The sequence below is a fragment of the Palaemon carinicauda genome, chromosome 3, assembly GCF_036898095.1.
Source record: "Palaemon carinicauda isolate YSFRI2023 chromosome 3, ASM3689809v2, whole genome shotgun sequence".
Taxonomy (NCBI): domain Eukaryota; kingdom Metazoa; phylum Arthropoda; class Malacostraca; order Decapoda; family Palaemonidae; genus Palaemon; species Palaemon carinicauda.
This window is the reverse complement of record NC_090727.1, coordinates 180,905,651-180,932,598: the sequence shown is the minus strand read 5'-3', so window position 1 is coordinate 180,932,598 and position 26,948 is coordinate 180,905,651. Positions and strand designations below refer to the sequence as shown.

General features: G+C 48.7%; 1 protein-coding gene and 2 pseudogenes across 4 annotated transcripts in view; 2 read left to right on the top strand and 1 right to left on the bottom strand.

The window, feature by feature from the left end:
* The window catches only part of LOC137638810 (uncharacterized), a 213,181-nt gene continuing 186,233 nt past the window's right edge, over window positions 1-26,948 (top strand). For 3 of the 4 annotated variants that reach the window (XM_068371192.1, XM_068371194.1, XM_068371191.1), the window contains exon 1: window positions 1-139. In XM_068371192.1, coding sequence (XP_068227293.1) covers window positions 108-139 — 32 coding nt within the window. In that variant the 5' untranslated portion in view covers window positions 1-107. Of the gene's footprint in view, window positions 140-183; window positions 342-26,948 lie in introns of those variants that run through there. The other variant, XM_068371193.1, reaches the window with a different exon arrangement.
* LOC137638905 (U4 spliceosomal RNA) lies at window positions 11,387-11,512 on the bottom strand (annotated as a pseudogene).
* On the top strand, window positions 19,703-19,821 carry LOC137638897 (5S ribosomal RNA; annotated as a pseudogene).

The window sequence follows — 26,948 nt, the reverse complement described above, 5'->3', positions numbered from 1 at the left end:
CATCACAAACCTTAAACACCAGATGTTGGGGCCCATCATCCCAATGTTAATCCAAAATCTATAAGCTGCTATTTACAACTACAAGCGTTGCGCGTATTTATGAATTAATGGCTGTTCGAAACGTTACCTTCGAAATTCCGTAAGTGGAGAAACTCTTTCTAAAGTAGAAAAATTAAGCCAGTCAAGAAGGTCAGAGACAGAGGAGATCGAATTGGAGACGTATTTTCGACCCTTCGGCTTCAATGGTTACTGTCAAGAAAATGGCACATTTTTGATGAACTCTTTGTTTTCATGTGATGACGTAACAATGTCATGGTTTTGAAATTACTTTATCGGGTCAGGTAATGCATGTGTGGAAATGTTTAGAGAATATGCAGTTATTTTGTTAATTGCTGTATTATAGGTCTAGAATTTCATAACTGGCAGGATTAGTTTACCTTTTTGAATAGGCCATCATACAGAAATTGGGTAATCTAATCTTATGCTTATCGCAATTTTCAGATGGCAAGAATCTGCTTGACAATTGTTTTATGGCAGTTGGTTAAATCAAATGCATTTTGTTATTTTAGACGATGAAATACTTCCCAACAAACAATTGTTTTAGGGTACCTGTTTCAGGTCAATAGTAAAGTATAGGCCTATAGGGTCTGAACTTAAGAGTTCAGCGAAGGCATGCTGGTATCCAAAAAATACATGGTAATGTGTTTTCAGTAATACCTCACTGATTTATTTTTCAGAGATGGCTTGGTATACATCAACTAATTAGTAAATGGATTTTGATTAGGGAAAATCTATTTTTGGGTGAGATAACCATGTCGTCCTGATGGAAGTTCCCTTTAGCTGCTTCTTACTGTATAATATTTCTGCGAGTGATATTACAAGAGAATTACCGTCAGGTATCACAGGGTTTCAACCCCTGGAACGACTATCCGTAGATATCATGTATAATCAGGGACGTATCCTAAAATAAGATAACCTAGGATTGCCGTATAATATCGTAGTTCTAGGTAAATTAGCTTAGCCTGTGGATTCTCACAATGAGTTAGTACAGTATTGGTCGTCCAAGGTTAGCTAAGAATTTTTTTCAGTCTTAACCAGTTGCTGCTTCATACTAAAGGTTTGCTACTGTCTGAACTAGAGATTTATCTGTCTAGGAAAGATTTCCGTTTGAATAAAATTTTGCTTGTTTGTAAAATTTTGAAATAAAAACTGAAGGTTTAGTGCCTTCAGAATGTGTATAGAATACATATATCTTGAATAATCTAAAACATCCTAATATGGCAATATTTTTTGGTGTCTGTACCTATTTGCATTAGCAAACATCAAAAGCACACAATCCTCCCCTGCCTAACCTAATGTTTGGGGAATCATTTCAATTTCTCTATCTTGAATTGACCAAGGATTCCGTGTCCTTCATTGTTGCATGTCAACATCTAAATGACACAAAGTAGAGGTATAACATATTTTATGATTAATTGATATTACTGCACAGTTTAAAAAAAAAAAAGATCTGGATCGTGTAAAGATGAATAAGCCAAGGGTCCACTTGTTAAGTTGAATGACTCCATAATCAAACTTGTTAAGATGGATAACCCAAGTGGACCCCTTTGTTTGATGTGAGGTACCTAGTTCTTTTTCAATATTACAGTAAGCCTTCCACAGATCACTATGGACAATTGTTTGAGGGTAAATGGCTTTCCTAATTATTGGTTAGAGTGCAAGTGCATTCAGACATTGAGGTATCCACAATACCAAAAACCCATAGGGGTTTGGTGCCCGTCCTCTGTGAAATTTTGGTTTGTGCGAGAAGTAAGACTTCAATATACCGTTACACCTGATCCACCTGGCTTGATTGGATTGTTTTCTAACGACAGAAATTGTGGATATCAATCACAGTCCCTTTTGGAAGATTCAGAAAGTTAACCAAGTGAGTTACATTTGTTTGTTTGTACCAAAATAAAATAACTTTCACCCACTTCTGCAACGGAAGAAAAATGAATCTTTACAAATACTTTCGTATGCTTATATTTCTCAGTCTTTGAACTTGCACTTTCATGCATATTTATCTTGTAGTGCAGAAAGGTTAATCCATTTCATATTCTTATCACAGTTCTTGCACTTTAAGTCTCTTCTTAAAAGTCCATGCTGCTTCATGCAATTTATTACCAGAAGAGGATCTTCTACCAATAAGGTCTAACAACATTCTGATAAACGGATTTTGAGCGAAGCGAAAAATCTATTTTTGGGTGAGATAGCCATGGCGTCCTGATGGAAGGTTCCTTTTTGGTAGCTTCCTTGGGTATAAAACTACTAAGATATTCCCAGAGAATTTAACCACAGGTTATCACAGAATTCTAACTTCTGGAGCGAGTATCCCAAAGGTTTCCCTTTAAGACATCGTATATCAACAGGGGACGCATGTCTAAACGCGCCACATAGCTATCTTCACCCCGAACAGAGTTAATGCTTCGGTGTGTAAGGGTAGAGAATAGCTGGGAGCCGCTCCACAGCCAATCTCACTCGTGGCTACTACTGATACTCGAGACGTAAACAAACGGGCGCCATTGCTCAAATGACGTCACGCCCGTCTTCATCCTGAAGCCAGTTGCTTGCCCAACACCATGATACAGTAGAACAGGGTGGGATCTAAAACTGGACGAAGTAGCAGGGAGGGTCCATCAGGACGCCATGGCTATCTCACCCAAAAATAGATTTTTCGCTTCGCTCAAAATCCGTTTTTTGGGCTCAAGCCATGGTGTCCTGATGGAAGAGTACCAGAGAATCAATGTATCGTGGTAGATTTTCCCCTAATAGTAAGTGCCAAGGCATTGACAAACAGCATAGTAATCTTTAATAAAGGACCATAGGGAAGAAGCATCCTGCCCCCCTTGGCAGTGAAGTTCCCATGGGCCATGCCGACGTCAAAGTGGTATTGAAGGGCTATTCATCCTGATAGAAGAACTTGAAGAACTTGGAGATGAAGCTGAATGTTTGGTATTTGTATAGGAACATTCTGAAAATTAGACCAGTGGTGGTTGGGCACTGTGTATTGAGAGTGATGGTTCATCTCCCGGGTAATAAAAGTAAGTATTCGTGTTGGAACCTTACATAATCAGAGTGAATATAAATTAAGAGTTAGCATCTTAATTTCTTCATAACCATAAGGAAAAGGGGGAATAATAAAACTATGACAGGCATGTATTTCATAGTAAGTAGGAGCTGATTGAGACGCACAGGTAATAAAATAGAAATTTTATTTCACAAATGCAGAAATTAAATAATTTACAGCAATAAGTAAAGTTCATTTACAGTAATTATAATGTACATAGTAATAAAGACTTGCTCTTGAATCTGAAAAGGAATTTCAAGTTTATTAGTAGGCACTCGTTCTCGAGGAACGCAAGTCTTTGATTAAAAAACACGTCATGCACAGGGCATGCGGCACTTGTGTGACAACTATGACATTTCACCTGGGATAAGAACAGTTATAAAAGCACTAAGTGTTTTCGACATCACTATGAATCGCTCGAGGGTCAACATAGGCACCCGAAGAGTTAGAGTCCCAAGTAACTCACTGTTCTACGCAGAGTTAGGTGCAGGTTTCATAACTACCTGCGGCTACCACAAAATGTTTGACTTCGTGCACTTGTTTCGCATAATGTTTAAAGAAAACTCGCGAGGACTTCCAACCCGTGAAGTTTTTAAGGCTTTCAAAGTCCATACTCTGAAAGAAATTCAGAGATGATGCCACTTTTCTAGGATCATGACCAGCGGGTGTACTGTTAGGATCCGCTCTGCGAATGAAGTAGGTGATTTTCGCTCTTAATTGTTTCAGTGACAGGTCGCTGCCCGATGTTTCTCCTTTGAAGAGTTGGCCTCCACCAAAGTTTGAAGTTCTGCGAAGATAGACCTTGAGGCTCTCTACTGGACATAGAGAGGCATCCTCCTTCAGGGGGCATATTCTCCAAGGGCCCCATCTTTTGGTGGGTAATTCATTTTTGGCGAGAAACGTCGGATCAGGGGAGAGGGTAACTTCACCTGTATCGGTAAACAGGATGTGTCCATCCTCTCTTGATAAAGCCACTATTTCGCTGACTCGAGCTCCTGAAGCGAGAGCAAAGAGAAATATAACTTTCTGAGTCAGATCCTTGAGAGGGCATGAATCATTGTCCAAGTTGGAGGCGAAATGGAGCACCTTGTCTAGTGACCAGGAGATCGGTTTCGGTGGGGGTGCTGGGCGTAGGCAAGCACATGCTTTCGGCAGTTTGTTGAAGATGTCGCTGGACAGATCAATTTGGAAAGCATATAGAATTGGTCTGGTCAAGGCCGATTTGCAGGTTGATATCGTATTGGCTGCTAATCCCTGTCCATGAAGGTGAATAAAGAAGGACATGCAGAAATCAATCGTGATTTCTTTAGGATTTTTTGTCTTGACGAAGGAGACCCATTTCCTCCAGGATGATTCATATTGCCGTCTTGTGGATTCGGTCTTGTATTCCTCTAGGAAGTCCAGACTTTTCTTCGAGATCCCAAACCTCTTCTTTGCGGCTAGGGAGAGAAAATCATGAGATGAAGGTCCTTGATTTTCGATGATGAAGCGAAGACAGTCGACTTCTGTACTTGTTGAGAGAGAACTGGGCCTGGGAGAGGGATCAGCTTGGGCTGCAGCTCCAGGACCAGGGGGTACCAGTTGCTCCGAGGCCACTTGGGAGCCACTAGGGCCGCTGTCCCTTTGAAGGTTCTCAGTTTGGAGAGGACTTTCAACAGAAGGTTGGTGGGGGGGAACAGGTAGATCTTGGACCATCTGTTCCAATCCAGTGACATGGCATCCACTGCTTCTGCTTTGGGGTCCTCGTACGGGGCCACATACCGAGGAAGTTGATTGTTGTCGCTCGTTGCAAAGAGATCTATCTGAAGTTCTGGGACTTGGTGAGAGATGAAGGAGAACGATCTTGCGTCTAGAGACCATTCCGACTCTATCGGGTTTGTCCGAGATAGAGCATCCGCTGTCACGTTGCGGAATCCTTGTAGGTGAACTGCAAACAAGTGCCACTTCTTCTTCTCTGCCAGACGGAAGATTGGGAGAAGCACCTGATTTATCTGGGGCGATCTTGAGCCTTGGCGATTGAGACAACGAACTACCACCGAGTTGTCTAGGGTTAGACGGATGTGGATCGAGGGCGGCGGGGATAACTTCTTTAGGATTAGAAGGACCGCCATGGCCTCCAAGATGTTTATGTGGAACGTCTTGAACAGGGGAGACCAGGTGCCTTGAGCCTGTTTTTGGTGGGAGTGACCTCCCCAACCCTCCAGCGAAGCGTCCGTGTGGATGTTGAGTGATGGAGGAGGGTGTTGGAGAGGAATGGACCTTTTCAGGGCCTTTGCTTCTGACCACGGCTTTAGAAGAAGTCGCAGTCTGTTTGGAAGCCGTCTCTTGAGGTCTCTTCGAGCGATGGATGCCGAACGTCTCCAGACTCCCGCGGCATCCTTTAGCTGTGCGCGAAGCACTGGGTTTGTCACTGAGGCGAACTGTAGAGAGCCTAGAACTCGTTCCTGCTGGCGTCTTGAAATGCGTTTGGATTTCAGCAGTCGCTTGACAGACCCTGCTATTTCCTTCCTTTTCTTCTGGGGGATGGAAAGGCGGTGTGACTGAAGGTTCCAGTGGATTCCCAACCACTGGAACTTCTGAGCTGGAGAGAGGCGAGATTTCTTCTCGTTGATCTTGAATCCCAGGTGTTCTAGGTACTGGGTGACTTTGTTGCAAGATTTTACACAATCTTCGGGCGATGGAGCCCAGACTAGCCAGTCGTCGAGGTAGGCCATCACCTGGACGTTTCGGAGGCGGAGCTGTTGTACTATGGCGTCCGCCAGCTTTGTGAAGATCCGAGGGGCCACGTTGAGGCCGAAAGGCATGGCCCGGAAGGCGTAGCTTTTCCTTTGGAGTCGAAATCCTAGGTAGGAGGAAGCGTGATGGTTCATTGGAACGTGCCAGTAGGCATCCGCCAGGTCTATGGAGACCGTGTAGGAACCTCGAGGCAGAAGGGTCCTTATCTGTTGAAGAGTCAGCATCTTGAACTTGTCGTTCGCTATGAACTTGTTGAGGGGGGATAAGTCCAGAATGACTCTGAGTTTGTCGGAGTCTTTCTTGGGGACACAAAACAGTCTCCCTTGGAACCTGGTGGACTTTACCTTCCTTATCACCTTCTTGTTCAAGAGATCTAGGACATATTCTTCCAGAAGAGGGGTTGATTGTTGGAAGAATTGCTGGAAGATTGTGGGTGGTTGAGTCCAACTCCAGCCTAGACCCTTCTTGACGATGCTGTGTGCCCAGGGATCGAAGGTCCAACGATCCTGGAATTGGCGGAGTCTTCCTCCCACCGGAAGCACTTCATTGCTTCTGGTGTCCCGAGGGCTTGCTGCCTCGGCCGCTAGCTCCCTTTCCTCCTCTGCCTCTGGAGGGACGGCGAGAGGCGTCTTTGCTTGCACCCTTGTATGAGCCTCTACCTTTGGGACGAAAGGTAGTTGACTGTTGCTCGAAAGCAGGGGTGAAGACCGGTGACTGTGACAATACCGGTTGGGGGACCAATTGAAAGGTCTGTTGTGGTTGGGCAACCACTTGGGAGGTAGCGGGTCCCGGAAACTGACGTCTTTGTTGACGTTGCTGGGGTTTCTGTTTTTGGGATTTCCTCTTAGGTTGAGGTCCGTCGTCCTGAGAGGGTTTCCTTTTCCTGGACATGCCCCACTTGTGGAGAAGGTTCCTATTCTCCGTGGCGGCTCTGTCGGTGATTTCCTTCACGAGGTCAGAGGGAAAGAGGTGTTTACCCCAGATGTTGGAGGAAATCAGCCTCCGGGGTTCGTGTTTCACGGTGGCACCTGCAAACACGAATTCACGACAGGCTCTTCGAGCCTTTATGAAGTGGTACAAGTCCTTCATTACGGTCATCAGGTGGGATTTGGAGAGTACCATGTAGTGGTCTGGTACTCTGGTGTCACAGGCCATAATTTCAAGTTGGACTTGATGAGATAAGGATGCTGCGAGCCTCTCCTTCGTATCTTGTTCCCGACGAAGGAGGTGATCGTTGAGCTTAGGGAGGTCTTCATTAAACTGACGTCCGGCGACGTCAGGATCTAGCTTTCCCACGACGAAAGTATGCTGGACATCCTTCCAGTTTCGAGCGTCAGGGGGAGTCACTATGGAGAAGGGTCTGCATTCCTCCAGTGCAGGGCAGGCTTTCCCTTCTTCCGCAGCTTTTAGGCACGCAGCTAAGGCCTTTTCCAGGAATGGAAGAATCGCACTTTCAGGTGCGACATAGGTAGGGTGCTTCTTGCTCAGGGCCGGAAGCTTAGAGCAGGTAAAGCCCCTACTCTTGAATGTGGTGGCTAGCATAGCCTGGGCCTTTGCGAGATCGAACACTATCTCTTCCTTCGGTTCGGTCTCTTCCTTCGAGGCAGGTTCAGAACGCAGACGGACGTAACAGTCCGGGTAGGCCTCAAAGTTTGGGAAGAACTCCACGTCTTCCAAGGGGACCGTGCCGATCTTATCGCTGACAAAGATCCTGCCGGTCGCGATAACCATATGCTCAGCATACCTCCACGGGTTGGCATGTGAGCAAGCGGGGAGATCCTTAACCGAAATCCTCTTCGGTTCTCTGGATCCTATCATGGACCTGATGGACTCCTGATTCTCCTTCAACCTGTCGTCCATGACGGCTCTAATCAGTCGGATCAATTCTTGAGTGGAAGAAGAGGGATCCGGGGTCGAGGAGGTAGACGGAATAGACACTTCCGTCGGTGTAGGAGTAGGAGGGGGGATGGACGGAGGAGCGACCTCTTGCTCCGACTCGGCGTATTCCACCTTGTCTTCGTCATCTTCGGCTCCTTGAGCCATAAGCGTCTTCTCGGTGTCTTCCGAGACATCCGACATCTGTTCGTCATCTCCGGAATCCAGGTGACACTCATGCATGGACTGAGCCATGACAACATCAGGTTCCACTGTAAGTTGGACAATGGGAATCACGTCTTTGGGTACCACTGAATCAGGGGAGGCCTTAGGGAACAGGAGTGACCTCAATTCTTCTGTGGCCAGGTAAGGGCCGGTGGCATTTTTCTGGAAGCCACGCACCCACTTGCGTAGCTTTTCACGAGAAATGTCTCTGACCTCCGCTGAGGGAGGGTTATGGAAGGCGTCAGCCATGTGAGCCTGGCAGACCGTACAGTTCAGTGGATTCCAAAACTTCAGATCCCCTTTCTTGTCGGCACAAGGGGCGTGAGTCCTGCAAGCCGTATGCCCGTAAAACTGCGGGCGTTTCACAGCGCAGAAGGCGAAGTCACACTTCATCTGCTCCTCCTGTGGAAGAAAGAGAAAATGAGTATGGGGGAGTCATAAGAATGGCTCTTAAACTAAGTTAATATTAATCATTAATTTTAACTTAAAGAAGGGTGTGATGCATAGAGATTGAAATAGTAAAGAGAACATACTCCATGCATCTCGCCCGGCTGGTTACCGTAAGCTTTGTCCTTGGATAATCCGAGAGACCGAAGGCACCGGATAGTATTCCTTAGAGTTCCATAGGGCAATGGAATTCCGTGGAAAAACCAAGGGTAAGATTGGGACCGAGATCATTCGGTCCCAAACTAGGGGCTAGAGGGCCTCCTTTTAAGGTAACTGCTTCCGGCAACCAGCCGTGCAAAGATGCACGCAGCATGCTGGAATTAGAAGAGTGCAAAGAGACAGCATGATCCCTAACAGAACAGTACCAAGGTATTGATCTTAATAGTGGAAACAGTCCATCTGTTTGCGGTATAGGGCTCTCAGTATCATATGATAGCTAGAAGAAGGGGGTGCAAGTATTCTTGACGCCTCCGGGGGTTTCCGGAAAGCCGCCGGCATGCCGGAGGTCGCTCCGACAGAGTTTCTGGCATCAAGACAGACAATATGTAAGTCAAGAGTATACCAGGGTGGCGGCCGCCGGTACAACGGCGGCACGCCGGCAGGGGAGCGGCGGCTCCGGCAGTCGGAGGATGCCGGATTGGTGACTGGGACAATGTATAGCGGAACCGGGTTGCCGGCAATAGATGCCGGCACTCCGGCGGCCGACCGGCGAGCGGACGACAAGCTAGGAGGGAGGAGAGCCGCCGGTAGGAGCCGGCGGCAGTCGGCAGTCCCCCGGCACACAGGGGGCTGGCGGCAAGGGTAGGGAGAGTCACCAAGGTAGGAGGCGGGTATCGCCGACAGTGGAGGCGGCAAGAGACCAGCACCCGGATAGGGAGAGAGACAGGGGGGGGGAGGGATGTAGGAAGTTCAGTCATGGACTCCAGGCATCCCCCCCCTGAGAGGGTGTACCCATGATAGAGACAGGCTCTATCATCCAGGAGCAGGGGTCACTGAGGACCGGGAGCTAGGTAGCCCAAGGGAGGGCTAGGGGACACCCAAAGAGGGGGAGCCCCCCATATGCAGAACACATCTAGAGACTAACCCCATAGGACACTATGAAGGGTATATGTACCAGAGCGGACTGCACAGGGAAGCTCGGGTAGCCCTACTACTCCACCCTAAGGAGGAGTTGTAGGACAGGGGACAGGTGGGTATAGACTAACCTAAGCATAGGCTAGGCTATACAAGAGATAGGTGGGGAGGGGAGTAGAGAGAAGTCTTCCAAGGAAGGGTTTCTGTACCAGAGCGGCCACTAGGGAAAGGGAGGACACTCCCTAACCTAAGATAAGGCAGATCGGCTGAAACGGTGCATGGGTACAGTTTCAGCAGGGAACAGAGAAACCTTCCTAACCTAACCTAGATCAGGGCTAAAAGTCCTGAACTAGGAAAGGTAGAAGACATATCGCTATCGCAGGATAGTCATAGACTAATCCTAGCCATAGAGGTAGGGCTAGCCTAACCTCACTCTCGGACGCAACCCTAAGGGGGGGTCATTCCCATAGGGAGGACTGAGAGGCGATAAATACTCCATTAGACACTTGATCCCTTTACTCAGAAAGGGAATCAAGGCTAATTAGAGGGAATGCCAAGGCAGGGGATGAAGGAAGCATATAGGGGTCCTACAAGTAGGTTAGGTTAGAAAGAGACACTAACTAACCTATCCCCTATATGGTCCCTGAAGGCGAAAGAACATTGCATCACGGTCGAAAGTATTGTAAAATAATGCCCCTATCTTCATAACTTAGTCTAGGATCACTAATAAAATCATGCATGAACACTTATGTACAGGCGCTCTGGCCTGGGAGCAATTATCTCGGAAAGTAATATTTACTTTACGGCCAGAGCTTAACTAAACAATACTGGAACCTTGTACTCAACTTTCCAGAAGATGGTGAGGCTGAAGGTAGCGACATAACGTAGATGCAAATCGATAAAAGGAGCACAGGGAAAATCCGTCTAAGTAGGGCAGCTACTAAACAAAGGATGAAGACGGGCGTGACGTCATTTGAGCAATGGCGCCCGTTTGTTTACGTCTCGAGTATCAGTAGTAGCCACGAGTGAGATTGGCTGTGGAGCGGCTCCCAGCTATTCTCTACCCTTACACACCGAAGCATTAACTCTGTTCGGGGTGAAGATAGCTATGTGGCGCGTTTAGACATGCGTCCCCTGTTGATATACGATGTCTTAAAGGGAAACCTTTGGGATACTCGCTCCAGAAGTTAGAATTCTGTGATAACCTGTGGTTAAATTCTCTGGGAATATCTTAGTAGTTTTATACCCAAGGAAGCTACCAAAAAGGAACCTTCCATCAGGACGCCATGGCTTGAGCCCAAAAAATAGCACAATCCAGTTCAGGTTGTTATACTTCTTGTTCTTTATTTTCTAATGGGATCTTTCTTGCTTTCTTACAAATTTGGAAATAGAATTTGAAGAAAGAAAGGCAATGCTAGTGACTACCTGACTAAAAACAGCAAAAACAACTAATAACTAATGTATCTCTTAGATATAAACAATCCCTATAAACACATTGTAAAGCAAAAACAACAAATAACTACCTTGAAATCTAAATGCCCCAGTAACTACCTTGTAGAGTTGAATAACCTCATAATCATACTTGTAAAGATGGATAACCCAAGTTGACCCAGGGATTATTTATCTTTACAAGATCAAAAATTCTTAATTTCCATTAAGATGTTGTCGTTATTGCCTTATGGATCTCTTGATAAAATTATAGGTCCCAATTTTACATGTCAGAAAGCTAGGAAAGCTTAATCCAGACCCTCTTAATTATTACTTAGCCCAACAACCAGTTGTACACTTGGGTATGCTAGTTTCTGAAATATAAAATGTTTGACCTGACTTAGCATTTGTAAATGCTAGGTTACCAGTCATATTGTAGCTTTTCCAAGCTAAACTTATTATTATACTGTGGCATACTTTCTTTGATGGGGCCATATTACCTATATGCTAATATTTTCCATAGTAGCCTTAGAATATTTTTTTTTTTTTTTTTTCAACTGGCAATAATCGCACCACGGTTAGCCCTCATTGGTTACAATACTGCCACTGCGCTAAGTTCCTCTTAGAATCTGGCCTTATTATTATTTTAAGATGTGGATGTGGAAAATTCTTATTATACATTACTGAAATTAAATAGAAATTTATTATAATTTTGCTTAACCTAACCATTGTCTGATTTGCTTTTTTCAGTCTTTAATTAAACTCTAATTGTTCCGTAACTGGAACAAAAACCTACGCTATATGTTTAACTACCCATCCTGCTAGTTAGCGCGGGGGAGGGGTATTCACTACCCCTTCCACTCACGCATTTGTGATTGAGCTCACTTTGATTTTGGCTCGGATGGTGAACGGTTGTTGCCTCTCTTCATCCTCACCAATTTTGGGCTGCTTATTAATGCTTTTTGTGCTTTTTGCTCTTTCTTTAAAGTGTGTTTGTGTTGACCTCTGGTGAACATGCGTACCTGGCCTGGGCTTGAAAGCCGGCGCTGCCGTACCTTCATGTCTGCTTAGGGCACTGAACCCCACACCCTTTGTGCCTTCTGCTGAGGTCAACGGTGTGATAGTGGTAATAAGTGTAGTGAGTGTCGGGAGTGGTCTGCCTTCCATTGGGAAAGGTTTGGGCGGCGGCGGAAGAAAAAGTCTAAGCCGGATTCTTCTCCCTCGAAGGTCTTTTCGAAACAGAAAAAAACCCAAGGCTTCTTCTTCTGATTTTTGACCTTCCTCCAAAGCTCCTGCTTGTTCGATCTCTTCCGAGAGACCGTCGAGTAGTAGCGCAGGCCTTTTAACTCCTGGTCAACCCCGGTCCTCGAGAAACGGTGTCGCTTTCCCCTAGCGAAGCGACCCCGCCTCTCCTGTCGCTGGAGCCCTTGACTCTTTCTCCCTTTATACAGGTGTGGTCATCCTTGTGGTTACCGGGTTTGCCCTGCAAGGATGCACTTCTCCTCCGTGGTACTAGTATCCAGCCTTCGTCAACTTCGGAGTTGGATCCTCTTGCTTGCGTCATCGTAGTTGTGTCAGATGCGTCATCTGCTGCCCATCCTGCAGACGCTTCTGTCCCTTCGGACTCTTCCACCTTTGCTGTAAACTGTGCTTCCCTGCCTGCCGAACATCCTTCGAGGGGGAAGCAAAATCCTTCGTCCGTCTCTTCTGCGAGTGTTTCTTCCCCTCAGGGGAATTCACTCATAGAGACTTCTCTTCGAAGGAAAGCTGCTGCTAAAGGTCAGCTTACTGATCCACCTTACTGATCCACCTGCCCCCAGAGGACGTCATCGTTCCCTTAGGGCTTGCCCTACTCTCCGCCTTAGATGTGAGCCTTCCAGCAGTGAAAAAGCACCTCTTTGGCTCTTCAGCTTTGTCTACGTAGAGGAGCCTTCTCGTCTGTCGTCTTCTGGCCCTCAACCTTCACCTGCTCCTGGACCTTCTTCTGATGATGCTGCTGCTAGTCCTTGGACTCTCCTGTGGATCGTGCGCAATCCCCTACGGTGGATGCTCGCCCTTCCAAAGGGTACATCCCTGTTCCAGGTCTTCCTACGGAAGCGTAGGTGTGTTAATGAGCGCTGGTGAGCTGGAGTGCACTTGCTCGCAGCTAGAGGTTTAGCAGAAACCTGGTGCATTGGCGAACGACGCAATGGCTGAGGAAACGTCAGAGAGGGTGAATGAGGATGGCACGTAGCTGGATGACGCACAGGTGAGTGACACATGGTTACACGGTGAATAGGCCGGCGCAAAACAGGAGGAGTCAGGAATGGAGACGGCAGGTCAGGAGGACGGCGAGAAGCAGGAGATTGGCAACTCACCCTAGGAGGGGAACTGTTTCTTGCAGGGCCCTGGAACCACCTCTGTTTGTCTCACCCATCAGGAGACCTCGTGGAGCTGGGAGTGGGGTTGCCGAGATACAGCAAGAATTATCTCGCCTGCAGTTAACTCCGATCCTGACCACAAAGCAGAAGAGGAGGGTGACTAAGCCAACTTCTCCTCGTGCCGACCTTAACCATCCTCATTCAAGCAGAGGCTTAGGATCTCCACGGGAGATCTCTCTAATACCTTATTTTTAAATATTTAACTTAGCCGGTGGATATATGTGTAGCTAACGTCTCTGACGTTCGGCAGATTCAAAACTCACGGGCGATCACAGTGCTGGGTTGCTGGGTGTACACTAGCACCACCACACGGCAGGATACTATCACTATTCCCAAATTCTCCAGTTCTTCTCTGCCGAGTTGGATGTTAACATTGGTTCCTTGCTCGCGCTAAACCTAAAGTTTTTTCAACAATTGGTGAAGTACTTGTTAATGGTATTTTGGCTTTCGCTGTGTTGGATATTCTTCGAATACTCTTGAACCGTTTTTTGATTTGCTGTTGCTGAACTTTGCCTGTTTTTTTATCTCTCTTTGAACTTTCCATTATGGCTGACCCTTCTCCTGTTTATTGAAAATGTGCCAAAGATTGTAACAGGCGCCTTCCAAAGGCTTCCATCGATCCCCACTCTATTTGTGTTGATTGTAGAGGTAAAGCTTGTCAATTAGGGGATCGATGCGATGAGTGTATCATTTTGTCTGAATTTGAGTGTTTAGAGTATGACAAATATACTTGTAAACTCGAGAGAGATAGGGTAAGAAGAAGCTCTTCTCGTTCTCAAGAATTTTCCTCTTCCCATACCCCTGAACCTTTTCCTCCCCCTGTAGTGGTAGTTTCAGAACCCCCTACTTGCACTAACGAACCTTCACTTAAAGATATGATGAAGGCCATTCATGCTTTGGGGGCAAAAGTCGAATCGCTGGCTATGGACAGAAACCAGCTTATGTCCGACGTCAAATTTTTAAAAAGTGAAAGTGTTAATGTGAAAAGTGGTAAAAATGTGTTCAGTGTTAATGCGGAGGGTTCGTCTGTTCGTACTTGCCGCTCACCCAGTCTGAGACCTCTTTCAAGCTCCCCAACCCCTGGGAGAAGGAATGTCACAAGACCAAAGGGAGCGATAGGTGTAAAACAACGAACAGACGTTCCCTCAAAGGTTGCAGACGTTGCTCCTCAAGCACGTCCTTACCATAAGAGAGGCGAGACTAAGTTCTCCTCTTCATCCTATGTTAGCAAGAAATCCTGGCGTCAGGTTTCTAGACCTCTGAAAAGAAAGTTAGTTCCTTCAGAACAAAGTCAACGTCCTGGCTGTAGTCACTGGAGCAGCCCGGAACGTATTCCTTCTTCAGACGAAGGTTTGCCTATTAAACGTTATTTAAAGTCAAGTTTTGTGGCTCCGGAGGCCCCTTCTAAGAGTCATGGTTCCATTGTGTTATCTGGTCGTTCCAGACGTGACCGGAGTGCTGAAACTCCCGTTTGTGATGACGTTCATGAACAGACGTTCCTGACGCCACGGTCTGTTCCGAGTGTTACTGCTCCTAATTTTAGTTTTTAAATATTTAACTTAGCCGGTGAATATATACTGTATGTAGCTTACGTCTCCGACGGTCGACAATTCCAAAAACTCGCGAGCGATCGCCATGATGGTTGCGGGGTGTGACCACCAGAGCCGACTATCGGCCAGATACCGCATATATTTCCCCAGGAATTCAGTTTCTCTCTGTCGGTGGTAATGACAGCATTGGTTCCGCTCGCGCTTAACCTCAGATTGTTCCGTAACCGAAATACAAACCACGCTATTTACATTGGGTTTACCTTTTAGCGTAGCTGAAATGGCGAGCCATTAGAATTTTAACGAGGGTGTATTACCCCCGCGCTAGTTAGCAGGGGGGTAGGGGAGTGGTAGCTAGCTACCCCTCCCCCCCTCACACACCGGTGAATTGCTTCACTTTCACTTTTGGCTCGGACATGGACAGACGTCTCTGTCTTTGTCCTCGCTTGGCAGCCATTGTTTGTTTTGTCTTTACTTAATCACTTACTTTTCTTTTACTCAATATATATGTAAACATTTTCTCATGTTTATGTATATATTTGAGTATAGAAATCAGTAAGTTTCCTTTTCAGAGTTTGTGCTTGTGTGTGTAGTGTACGATATCTCCGTGGAGCCCTCGGCAGTTAGGCCACCATGGTGTATTTCATGGGTCGCGATCGAGTTTGACTTCGCTCTTTCTCTCTCTCTCTCTTGAGGTCGTTCACCCTTTTGCTACGTTACTTTTACTACGCCTTTGTAGCTCCCTTCCCGTGTGGGGGGGTTGCTACGCCGTACGTTTTGTCTCAATTAGTTTATGAATCTAATTGTATTTGTTGATTTTTCAGCTTTGTAGAACGATTCCTTTCGGGGTCTTCGTTCTTCCTTTAGTGTTCATTCATTTTTAAATTACATAGTTACATAATTATAATTGTTATAATTCTGTGTTGGTTACCGCTCTCCTTCCGTGAGTGTAAGTGGTTGTGAGGGCACGTGCCTGTTGTGTAATTCTTGTGTTCCTTTCCCTCGGGATTCCTCTTCGGAGCCTTCTCGGGGGAATGAATGTTAACTAATGGTTTTTGTTTTATTTTTCACAGTTACCGATCTAGTTCGTTTCTGTAATGTGACAACGGAGTGAGCTGTCTTGTTGAGGCCTGGGGATTCAGCTATTGCTGCCTCCCCTATAGATCTTCGTCAGGGGCGTGTCCCCTTCTCCTGGAAGTACTCCCGTGACGATTGACAGCTCTCCAGTTCATTTTAGAACACATAGGAGGCTCGCCTCCTTGGGTGGGTAACTTTCCTTCTGAGGGAAGTTTTTCCTGTCCAGGCTTGAGTTTTTTCCCCTTTTGGGGGGTTCTTCTCTTGACTTTTTTTCGTGCGACTATGCTCTTGGTGCTGAGCGGTCGCATCTGCAGTTACGCTCAAGGGGCTGGGCAACTGCAGGAGCCCCTCTTCGGAGGATTGCTCCTTTTAGGTCACTGGCTGACCCGTCTCTTCTATGAAGTGTTTCTCTTTCGTTCGCGAGAGAGTACACTCATAGAGACTCCTCTTCGGAGGATTCTTCTGCTGTTGTTGCTGTTGGCCGCCTTCGCCGTAAGGCTCACCATCCGCTACGTCGTAAGGGCCTCCCATCTCCCTATAAGGGTGCTAAGAGACACCTTTTTGAATCTCCGTATGCAGCTTACAACTCCTTCTTCGTATGCAGCCTACAACTCCTTCTTCTTGATCTTCCGCCCCTGGTGCAGATGGACAGCAGTCTGACCTCGTCTTCCGACGGGCATCGGTCTTCCCAACGAACAACGGTCTTCCGACGGACATCTGTCTCCCGACGGACAGACAACGGTCTTCCGACGGACATCAGCTCCCTATGGACAACTATCCCTTCGGGGCAAAGGGTTGCCTCCCACGGGGGTTCTTCCCTTGCGTGCAGGGTTCCCCTGCGCGCCCTTCTGCAGTGTTCTCTCCTGCTCAGTGTTAGCGCACAGGCGCTCTCCTGCTCATCAGCACTCTCCTGTTCGTCAGCGCTCTCCTGATGATCATCTCTGCTGTTCCTGTTGGTTCCTGTTACGCGCCCACGTTCGCCCTCGCGATCTAGAACTTCGGTTCAGGTCTTGGACAAGGACTCTTCTTCTACGCACAGGCTTCCACGCGTTGCCTTCTGCTCGCCAGCGATCTCCAGCTCGCCAGCGACCACAGACGCGTCAACGTTCGCCTGCTCGTCAACGATCGCCATCGATCTGCCACGCGTGTCAGTTCCCTGGACACCATCAGTAGCGATCTAGCGCTCGCCTGCTGTGGACCACGATCTCCGGTAGCTAAGTTTTGCCGTAGATCTTCCTCCTGCTCGCCAGTGCTCACCTTTACTTCTGTCCTGCTGTGCGCCAGCTTTCTTTAATCGCCAGCGCACATCTGCGCGCCCTTTTCTGCCACGCACCAATGGGTGCCAACGGTTTTTTCTGACCGTCTAGGATCGCCTGATTACAGCTTGCTTCAGCGCTCACCTTCCTGATGCACCTGTGCGCCTTCTGTTAGCGCGATGCGCGCTAACCATCACTAGTCTCTTACGCGTTAGCGATCGCCTACGCGCCCGCGCGATTCTTCGCCTGCGCGCTAGCGTTTTGTTAACGCGCCAACGCACCACCGCTCGCCAACGCTCCGTCGCTTGCCGACGCGCCTTCACTCGCCTACGGGCCATCGCTCGCCAGAACGCGCCATCGCTCGTCAGAACGCGCCATCGGTCTCCCGACCGCCTGCGCTCGCCCACGTGTCCGCGCGACCGCATGCCCGCCCGCCTACGCTCATGCGCGACCGCGCACATGCGCTCCAATGTTCGCCGGCGCACGAACCAACGGTATTCCATCGCGCGGACCGACGGGGTTCCATCGCGCGGACCGACGGGGTTCCGTCGCGCGGACCGACGGGGTTCCGTCGCGCGGACCGACGGGGTTCCGTCGCGCGGACCGGCGGGGTTCCGTCGCGCGGACCGGCGGGGTTCCGTCGCGCGGGCCGACGGGGTTCCGCCGCGCGGACCGACGGGGTTCCGTCGCGCGGACCGACGGTGTTCCGTCGCGCGAACCTATGGTGTTCCATCGCGCGAACGTCGGGTTGATTCCTGTAGTGTCCATTACTCGCCTACGGGTAATCGCTCGCCGACCACCAGCTCTCGCCCTTCCTACCACGCTCGCCCTCGTTCTGCGCTCCTTCGCGCACTTTCGTTTGCGTTCCTGCGTGCCCGCGCATGGGCGCTTCCACGTTCGGCAACGCGCAAACCATTGGTTTAACATCGCGCGGGCGCCAGGGCGATTGCGACCGCGATTCCCGTTGGGGTTTCGCAGCATGATCAGCCTGGCGAATCTTCTGGAGCGTATTTCCAGAACACGGCCTCACCCCGTAAAACGCAGAGCATGGCACATGCAAGAACAGGAAGAATCTTCAGGGAGGTCTGAGCAACATTCTTCATTCCAGAACCTGGGTTAGCCCTTCCCCGTCATTCCCTGGAGGGGTTTTGCCGGGGAGCTTTCCGTTTGAGATTTCTCCATCGGCCAAGGGGTGACTGGTTTACCCCTTCCTCTTCTCCATCTCGTGAAAGGGGCTTACCAGGTCCTTTCCCTCCTCGGTTGCGACCCAAGGTTTTGTTCAAGGAAGCTACAGGAAGTTCATGGGTACTTTCCTCCTCTCGGGCTCAAGCACCTTGGCGTTTCGTCGCCAAGTTTCGGACTTGCGGGCAAGCTCGATGTTGGACCATCTGGATACAATGACCGAGGGCTTCCTCTCGGGTGTCTCATCCGTGGATGTCGACAAACTCAGACACCCTTCCATCCTTGGGAAGAGCTTGTTTGTGCCCAAGGACAGTGACATAGACAGCGGTTGTACGGGGAAGTCGACTTCCGTTTTCACTTCCCCGAGGCGCTTTCTTCCAGACCCTGCAGGCCTCCAGCGCCTCTTTCTTTCAGCCTCGTCGGCCTAAGTTATCGGACCGGCTACAGCAACTAAGACAAGGTGTCCAATAGAAGTCCCCTCCTGTCAGGAACAGGTAGCACGGGAGGCTCTCCCGGGGAGGCATAATCCTAGAGGGAGCGGCAAAGTTCACGAACTCTAGGATTGGCAACCCCCCCTTGCAGGTCTCACGCTGGGAGGATGCCTAAGGTTACTCATCCGGATAACAGCTTCCCGAGGCCGATTCTTGCACGATCTCCGGGATCAGCCAAGGATATCGTGCCTGCCGTCTCTGTCAGCGAATTCAGTGTCACTGAACCTCTTTGCCATGGGGTCGGCAAGAGTTTTGCCCGTTTGGGCAGAATGATCCATGCCTTAGGAGGAGGTCCTCCATAGGATCGTCGACGGCTTCACCCCCCGGCTTCTTCAGTCGATCCTTTCTCGTAGGAAAGCATCTGAGACGGGTATTCCGTAGTTGACCTCTCGGCTCTGATCAAGTTTGTCGAACAAACTTCGTCCAGCGTGGAACAGCAGAATCGATCAGACTGGTAACGAGGCGACAGGACTCCTGAGGCCCTGGATCGGAAGGACGGGTACTTTCAGTTTCCATTCCATCCATCTTCCAGGAAGCTCTTGGAATTCAGCCTAGACTACAGGTGTTCCTGCTTAAGATGCGGTGTGGCGATCCCACCGTGGCATCGCAGGTTTCCCCAGAGAACTCTCCCTGCTTTCCTCATGGCCGCTCAGGAGCAGGCTTCCGCCTCCTTCGCCTTTTGGAGGTCTGGTCAATTCCGGTAGGCTCGGGTTCGACCTTCTTCAACGCCGGGACAAGCTTCCAGATCCTTACCATGAGTGAGGGATCATGGTAATTTGCTAGGAGCCTTCTCTACTTCTGCCTCAACATCTGGAGTATCTAGCCATGATATTGAGTCAACGGCCTTACCACGTTGAAAACCCCGCTTCTCGTCCGTCCAGCGAGGTTAAGCAACGTCGGGTCTGGTCGGTACTTGGATGGGTGACCGCCTGGGGTCGCCAGATGCTGTTGCCGCCTCCTCCGAGCCTTCCCTTCAGTTGACTGTGGCAAGGCTGAAGAGAGTCACAGTACCTGTTCTCAGTCAAGCAGAGCTTTCAGCCCTACCTTGGAACGTTTCCTAGGTCTCTTTTCCTTATTGACCCGTCTAAAGGTCCGAACGGTCGCCTCAGGATAAGTTCCCTGTGGGGCGGCCCAAGTTCCGGTGGTTTCAAAGCAACGATTAACCGGACTTTCTGGCCCCTATGGGACCAGCGGAACGATTAGACCTGCAATGGGTGTTGACCTATGAAACCTCTTGATGGGAGTGAATATTCTCGTCCTTTCCCCACATTTTTGATGCTGTTCTCGGACTCATCAAAGAAAAGGGGGGGGGGGGGGGCATGTTCCGGTTCAGGCCTATGGTCAGGACCTGAAGGATACCTCTCCATCATTCAGGCAGGCTTAGGGGCCGTAGTCTGGCCCCTCTACAGATCCTACAGCTCCTGCCGAGTCGCTCCGTGTGCGACGACTTCATGGTACTGGCGTATTCCAACCAGCAAGGGACGCATTTTCATACCTTCGCATCTTGCAGTAGAGGTACTGAGATGCTTTGAGATCCTCTCAATACCACTATCGGCTCGCTCATTCCGGGCAGAGGAATGTTCTCTCCGACTATCTGAGCAGAGCCTCGTAGATAGAGTGTACCTGGGGGTCTTTGGCCTTTAGTAACCAGCAAGTCCTGGCCTGGGAGACCTGATCGCAACAGCTTGGAACCTCGAGCTTCTGTTGTTCTTCCCCCCAGTCTCAGACCCCAAGACTCTTTGGCAAGATGCATTCTGGTGATGGTGGGACAACATCGACGCCTGCATCTTCTCTCCTTTGTTGTCTGTTGAGAATGGGTCTCAACAAGACCAGGTTGTCTGTCAACCTTTCATTGGTCCTGAGAGCTCCACTGGGACTATACGCAGAACGGTTTCCGGACCCTCTGCTTCCCCTGACGGAACTCCCGGAAGATCTTCTCCCACGGCACAGGCTACTCAAACAACCACACTGCAACATCTTTCACGAGCCGGGGCATCGCTTCGGCTTCACGCCTGGAGACACTACGCCTCCTCCCCAAGAAGAGACAACCCGCTACAATCGCGGGGCGGAGGTCGCGTCATCTGCGATAGTTATCCGCAGGGGTCTACCAGGCGAAGTGGAGTCTTCTGTGGTTGGTGTCGTGGGAGATATACCTCTTCCCTTGAGGCCTCTTCTCCAGCAATAACAAACTTATTGCTTTTCGGCGGGAGGAAACTCCTTTCCGCTCTCGGCAGTGAAGCCTGTCGCTCAGCCTTTCCCTGACCTTCAGGCTGAAAGGAATAAACTTTTTCCTCCCCGCTGGACCTTTCCTCGCTCATGCGAAGCTGCGAACGTCCCTGCCCCAGTCGGAGTGAGACCTCCAACATGGAGCATGGTTCGGACTTTTTAGTCCCTTAAGAGATCCTCTCAAGACCCTTTACGTCAGGCCTCTGATCGTATTCCATCTTGGGGCTCCTGGTCACTCTGGCTGCGGCCAGTGTGTAAGCAATCTTCTTGGTCTCGTATGACTCCGCCCTTTCTAAGGAATGGGGGAAGGCAACATTCAGGTTCGCTCCTGAGTTGTTGGCTAGACTCAGAATCTTGGGGTCCCGGCCCTTCGGTCCAATTCCTTCAAGATTTCGAGTCACCATTCTGTATCAGATGCCCCAAAACCTTCTCCTTCTTGTCAGTATAGGAATCGAGGGGTTATCTTTGGGAACAGCTGCTGTTTGTCCTCACGTGCAGCCATGTTGGGAGCACAAGAAGGACACGGGGGAGAGTCACCAGTATACCTCTTCAGCTCGGACTCAAGGACATTCATCTCGACGTGAATCCAGACCCTCCCCCGTCACGGCGCCCTACAGCACGATGTCGGATACATCGCAATGTCCCACGCCTTCGAGTAATACTACTCTGTGACGCAGGTGCTACAAGCTGGAGTCTGGAAGCGTCTAATGACCTTCGCAGCCCGCTTCCTGCAGGACGTGACCCACAGGAGTATCGATACGTTTCTATCGCTCTGTGGTGGCTACACAACAGCTGGTCTAACCTCAGGCTCCTTTTTGGACAGGTAGCAGAAGGTTGAGGGCATTGTTATCAGGTTTTAGTCTGCATGAACGAAAGAAGTATGTCTGGCCCTTACTTCTTTCTTCATCTTCCCCTCTAATGGGAAGCAGCATCCTGGTCTCTGCATAGCTGACCTCAAACCTCTGCAGGTAAACCATGCTTCCTTGTGTTCCGAGTATTGAGTCCATACTGTCGCGTCCCCCATACCCTGACGAGGTGGTATTGGGAACGTCCTAACCCAGAGTTCCTACTGGAACTCCAGGTCAACTGCCTAGGACGGGTCACACTTCTTCCTTCAAACACAAGCTTATGTAGGCCACACGGTTCCTTGCGGAGCAAGGAACTTGTGAGGTGCAGGGACTCCTTTTCTCGAGTGCGACTCACTCGGATTCTGAGTTCCCGGGTAAAGCCAAAGCCAGTATGGCTGGGGACTTTCCACCCTTCCTAAGAGGTAAGTCACCAAATGTAAATAGCGTGGTTTGTATTTCGGTTACGGAACAAATGACAAATTCGAAGATAATTTGTATTTTTCCTAACCATACAAACCTTAGCTATTTACATATATTTGCCCGCCAGCCCTGTCCCCCAAGACAAGTCCTACCTCTGAGTGAAAGTGAAGCAATTCACCGGTGTGTGAGGGGGGGAGGGGTAGCTAGCTACCACTCCCCTACCCCCCCTGCTAACTAGCGCGGGGGTAATACACCCTCGTTAAAATTCTAATGGCTCGCCATTTCCGCTACGCTAAAAGGTAAACCCAATGTAAATAGCTAAGGTTTGTATGGTTAGGAAAAATACAAATTATCTTCGAATTTGTCATGTTTCTACTGATTGGTGAAGTACTTGTTCATGGTTTTATTGCTTTCGCTGTGTTGGTTTATCTTCGATAAAACTCTTGAATTACTTTTTTGATTATTGTTGCTGAACTTGGCTTTATTTTTGGACTTTCTTTGAAATTTTCACAAGGGCTGACCCTTGTCCTGTCTATCGTAAATGTTCGAAAGACTGTAATAAACGTCTTCCTAAAGCTTCCATCGATCCTCATTCTATTTGTGTTAATTGCCGGGGTAAATCTTGTCAATTAGGGGAACGATGTGAGGAAAGTATTGTTTTGTCTGAATTCGAGTGGTTGGAGTATGATAAATATACTCGGAAACTCGAAAGAGATAGGGTTAGAAGAAGTTCTTCTAGATCTCAAGAATTTTCCTCTTCCCATGCCCCTGAACCTATTCCTATTCCTGTAGTGGTAGTTTCAGAACCCCCTATTGGCACTAATGAACCTTCTATGCGAGATATGTTAATGGCTATTCAAGCGTTGGGTGAGAAGGTCGAATCGTTGGCCTCGGACAGGAATCAACTTATGTCCGACGTTAAGATTTTAAAGGGTCAAAGTGATAAAGTGAAAAGTGCAACAAATGTGTTTAGTGTTTTGTCGGAGGATTCGTCTGTTCGTGCTTGTCGCTTGCCTAGTCCGAGCCCTCTTTCAGGCTCCCCTACCCCTGGGAGAAGGAATGTCGTAGGACCTAAGGGAGCGAGAGGTGTTAACCAACGAACAGACGTTCCCTCAAAGGTATCAGACGTTGCTCTTCAAGCACGTCCTTACCATAAGACAGGAGAGACGAAGTTCTCCTCGTCTTCCGGTGATTCGTCTCTTAAAAAACCTTGGCGAAAGGTTTCGAGACCGTTGAAGCGTAAGTCAGTCCCTTCAGGACAGGTCCAACGTCCTGGCTGTAGTCATTGGGACAGCCCCGACTGTATTCGGTTATCGGAGGATTACTCTCCTGTTAAGCGCAAACGTGACGTTAGTTCGAGGGTCCCGTTCAGTGCGATGACGTGCATGCACAGACGTTACCGACTTCACGATCTGTTTCGAGTTCTGTTGACCCTAAGTTAAGCGTCTTACAAGATATGCAGTTAAAACTTTCCTCCTTAATGGAAGTTTACGATCATGTTCCTGTGCGTAAGGAACCTTTACTTGCGGTTCGTCAAGGTACTGGCAAGCGTGATTCAGGTCTTCAACCTCCTAAGCGAGATTTGTCTCGTCGCTCTGACGTTATCCCTAATGTCAGCTTTGGGGTTAAACGTGATTCAGAACGTGTTTACCGTCAGTCACGTCAGTCACAAGACTTAGAACTTCAGTTTCCGCAGTCACAACGTGACGTTGAGCTGCAGTCGCCGCAGCCCCGACGTGACGTTCAGCGGCCGACTCCGTTGACCCGACGTGACGTCGAACGTCAGTCACCGCAGTCTCGTTTTGACATACAACATCAGTCTCCTCTGTCCCTTCGTGGCGTAGACCATCAGTCTTTGCCGTCTCGACGTGACGTCATCCCCTCGACTTTTACTGCGGGTCATTTACAAGTTGATGTAGCCTGTCAGGCTTTGCCGTCTCGTCATTCTGATTTTTCTCCATGTCGCAAGACTTTACCTTTGTCAGATGATGTTCCTTCTGAAGAAGAAGTTGATGATCCCCTTTCAGCTAATGTTCCTTTGGGGATTCAATCAGAAGGGGAGGAGCCTAGGGTTGTCCAGCAATCCCTTGACTTTAAAAAGATTATGAATATCTTTAGGGATGTTTTTCCCGATCATTTTGTTACTGCGGCTCCACGTTCGCCGCCGTCTGAATTTACTTTAGGCATGGCTTTATCGACTCCGTCGTTTACGAAGTTGGTTCTCTCTCGCTCTTCTAAGAGAGCTATGCGTTTGTTGGGAGACTGGTTAGTAACCAGAAGAAGTTTAGGAAAGTCTTCCTTTGCCTTTCCCCCTTTTAAATTGGCCTCTCGTGCGAGCGTCTGGTATGACACAGGAAAAGTTTTCGGCTTGGGAGTTCCTGCCTCTGCCCAGGGAGACTTCTCAAGCCTTGTAGACTTTTCTGGTCGTCTAGCCATGAGACGCTCGAAGATTTTCTGGTCTTCCACAGAGCTGGATCATCCCCTTAAAGGAATTTTTCATGCCTTCGAGGTTTTTAATTTTTTGGATTGGTCCCTGGGAGCCTTAAGTAAGAAGGTCTCTTCATCGGACAATGATGTTACTATTCAAATAATGTCTTGCATGGACAAGGCCATAAGGGATGGCTCCAATGAACTAGCGGCTACGTTCACAGCAGGAGTTCTTAAGAAAAGAGAAGCCTTGTGTTCTTTTCTTTCTGTAGGGGTTACTCCCTGTCAGAAGTCAGAACTTCTTTTTGCTCCCTTATCGTCTACTCTGTTCCCTCAACATCTTATTAAAGATATCGCGGCATCTCTTGCTCTAAAGGACACGCACGATTTGGTGGCCAAGACTGCGCGCAAGGTTTTGCCTTCTTCTTCTCATGCCAACAAACCCAAGTTTGACACGCCAGCTGCAAGGTTTATTCCGCCTTTTCGTGGCAGAGCCCCCAGCAGGCGAAATTCTCGTTCAGATAACAAACAAGGCAAGAAAAGAGGCCAGATCCTCACGTGGCAGAGTCTGACTGCTCACGGCTTCAGACAGCGGTAGGGGCCAGATTGACGAACTTCTGGCAGGCCTGGGAGAAGAGGGGTGCAGACCAGGAGTCAGTTTTGTTGCTGAAGGAGGGTTACAAAATTCCTTTTGTACGAAGACCTCTGCTAGTGAATTTTCTGATAGACCTCTCTCCCAGGTATCGAGAGGAGACAAAGAGACAGGCTTTGCATCATCAAGTTTCTCTGTTGTTGGAAAAGGGGGCGGTGGTGAAAGTCTCGGACCTTCAATCCCCAGGGTTTTACAACTGTCTCTTCCTGGTTCCGAAGAACACAGGAGGTTGGAGGCCAGTGCTAGATGTAAGTGCTCTCAATGTGTTTGTTGTAAAAACAAAATTCACGATGGAGACTACCAAATCTGGATGGTCTCTCTCGACCTGCAGGATGCATACTTCCACATTCCGATTCATCCAAACTCTCAACATTATCTGAGGTTTGTGTACAGGAAGGTAGTGTATCAGTTCCGAGCACTGTGCATCGGCCTCAGCCCTGCTCCTCTTGTTTTTACAAGGCTCATGCGAAATGTAGCGAAGTTTCTACATTTGTCAGGGATCAGAGCCTCCCTTTATTTGGACGACTGGTTACTCAGGGCGTCGTCCCTTCATCGCTGTCTGGAGGACCTCAAATGGACCTGACCAAAGAGTTAGGTCTCCTAGTGAACGTGGAGAAGTCGCAACTGACTCCATCCCAGACTATTCTTTATTTGGGGATGGAGATACGGAGTCGAGTTTTTCGGGCTTTTCCGTCTACCACAAGGATGGAGCAAGCTCTGCTCAAAGTCCGTCACTTGCGAGAGAAAAGCAGTTGCTCTGTGAGAGTTTGGATGAGCCTCCTGGGAACTCTTTCGTCGCTGGAGCAGTTTATCTCTCTGGGGAGACTCAACCTTCGCCCTCTCCAGTTTCACCTAAACCACCATTGGAACAAGGAGAAGGGCTTAGAGACGATCTCAATTCCAATCTCCGATTCAGTCAGGACATGTCTAGCTTGGTGGGACAGCAACATCAGACTTCGGGAAAGTCTTTCTCTTGCGATCAAGAACCCAAACCATGTGTTGTTTTCAGACGCATCGGATTTGGGTTGGGGAGCGACACTGGACAATATGGAATGCTCGGGTCTTTGGTCCGCAGACCAAAAGAGTCTTCACATAAACTGCAAAGAACTTTTGGCAGTCCATCTAGCTTTAAGGAGTTTCGAGAGTCGGGTTCGAAACAAAGTGGTGGAGGTGAATGCAGACAATACCACGGCCTTGGCATACATCTCGAAGCAAGGAGGCACTCACTCCCACTCCCTTTTCGTCACCGCAAGGGACCTTCTCACTTGGTCAAAAGCTCGAAACATCTCTCTTTTGACGAGATTCGTGCAAGGGGAGATGAATGTCTTAGCGGACTGCCTCAGCAGAAGAGGACAGGTTATTCCCACGGAGTGGACGCTACACAAGGATGTGTGCGAGAGACTATGGGTGACATGGGGTCAACCCACCATAGATCTCTTTACGACTTCTCTGACAAAGAGGCTCCCGACTTATTGCTCTCCTGTTCCAGATCCAGAGGCGGCCCACAT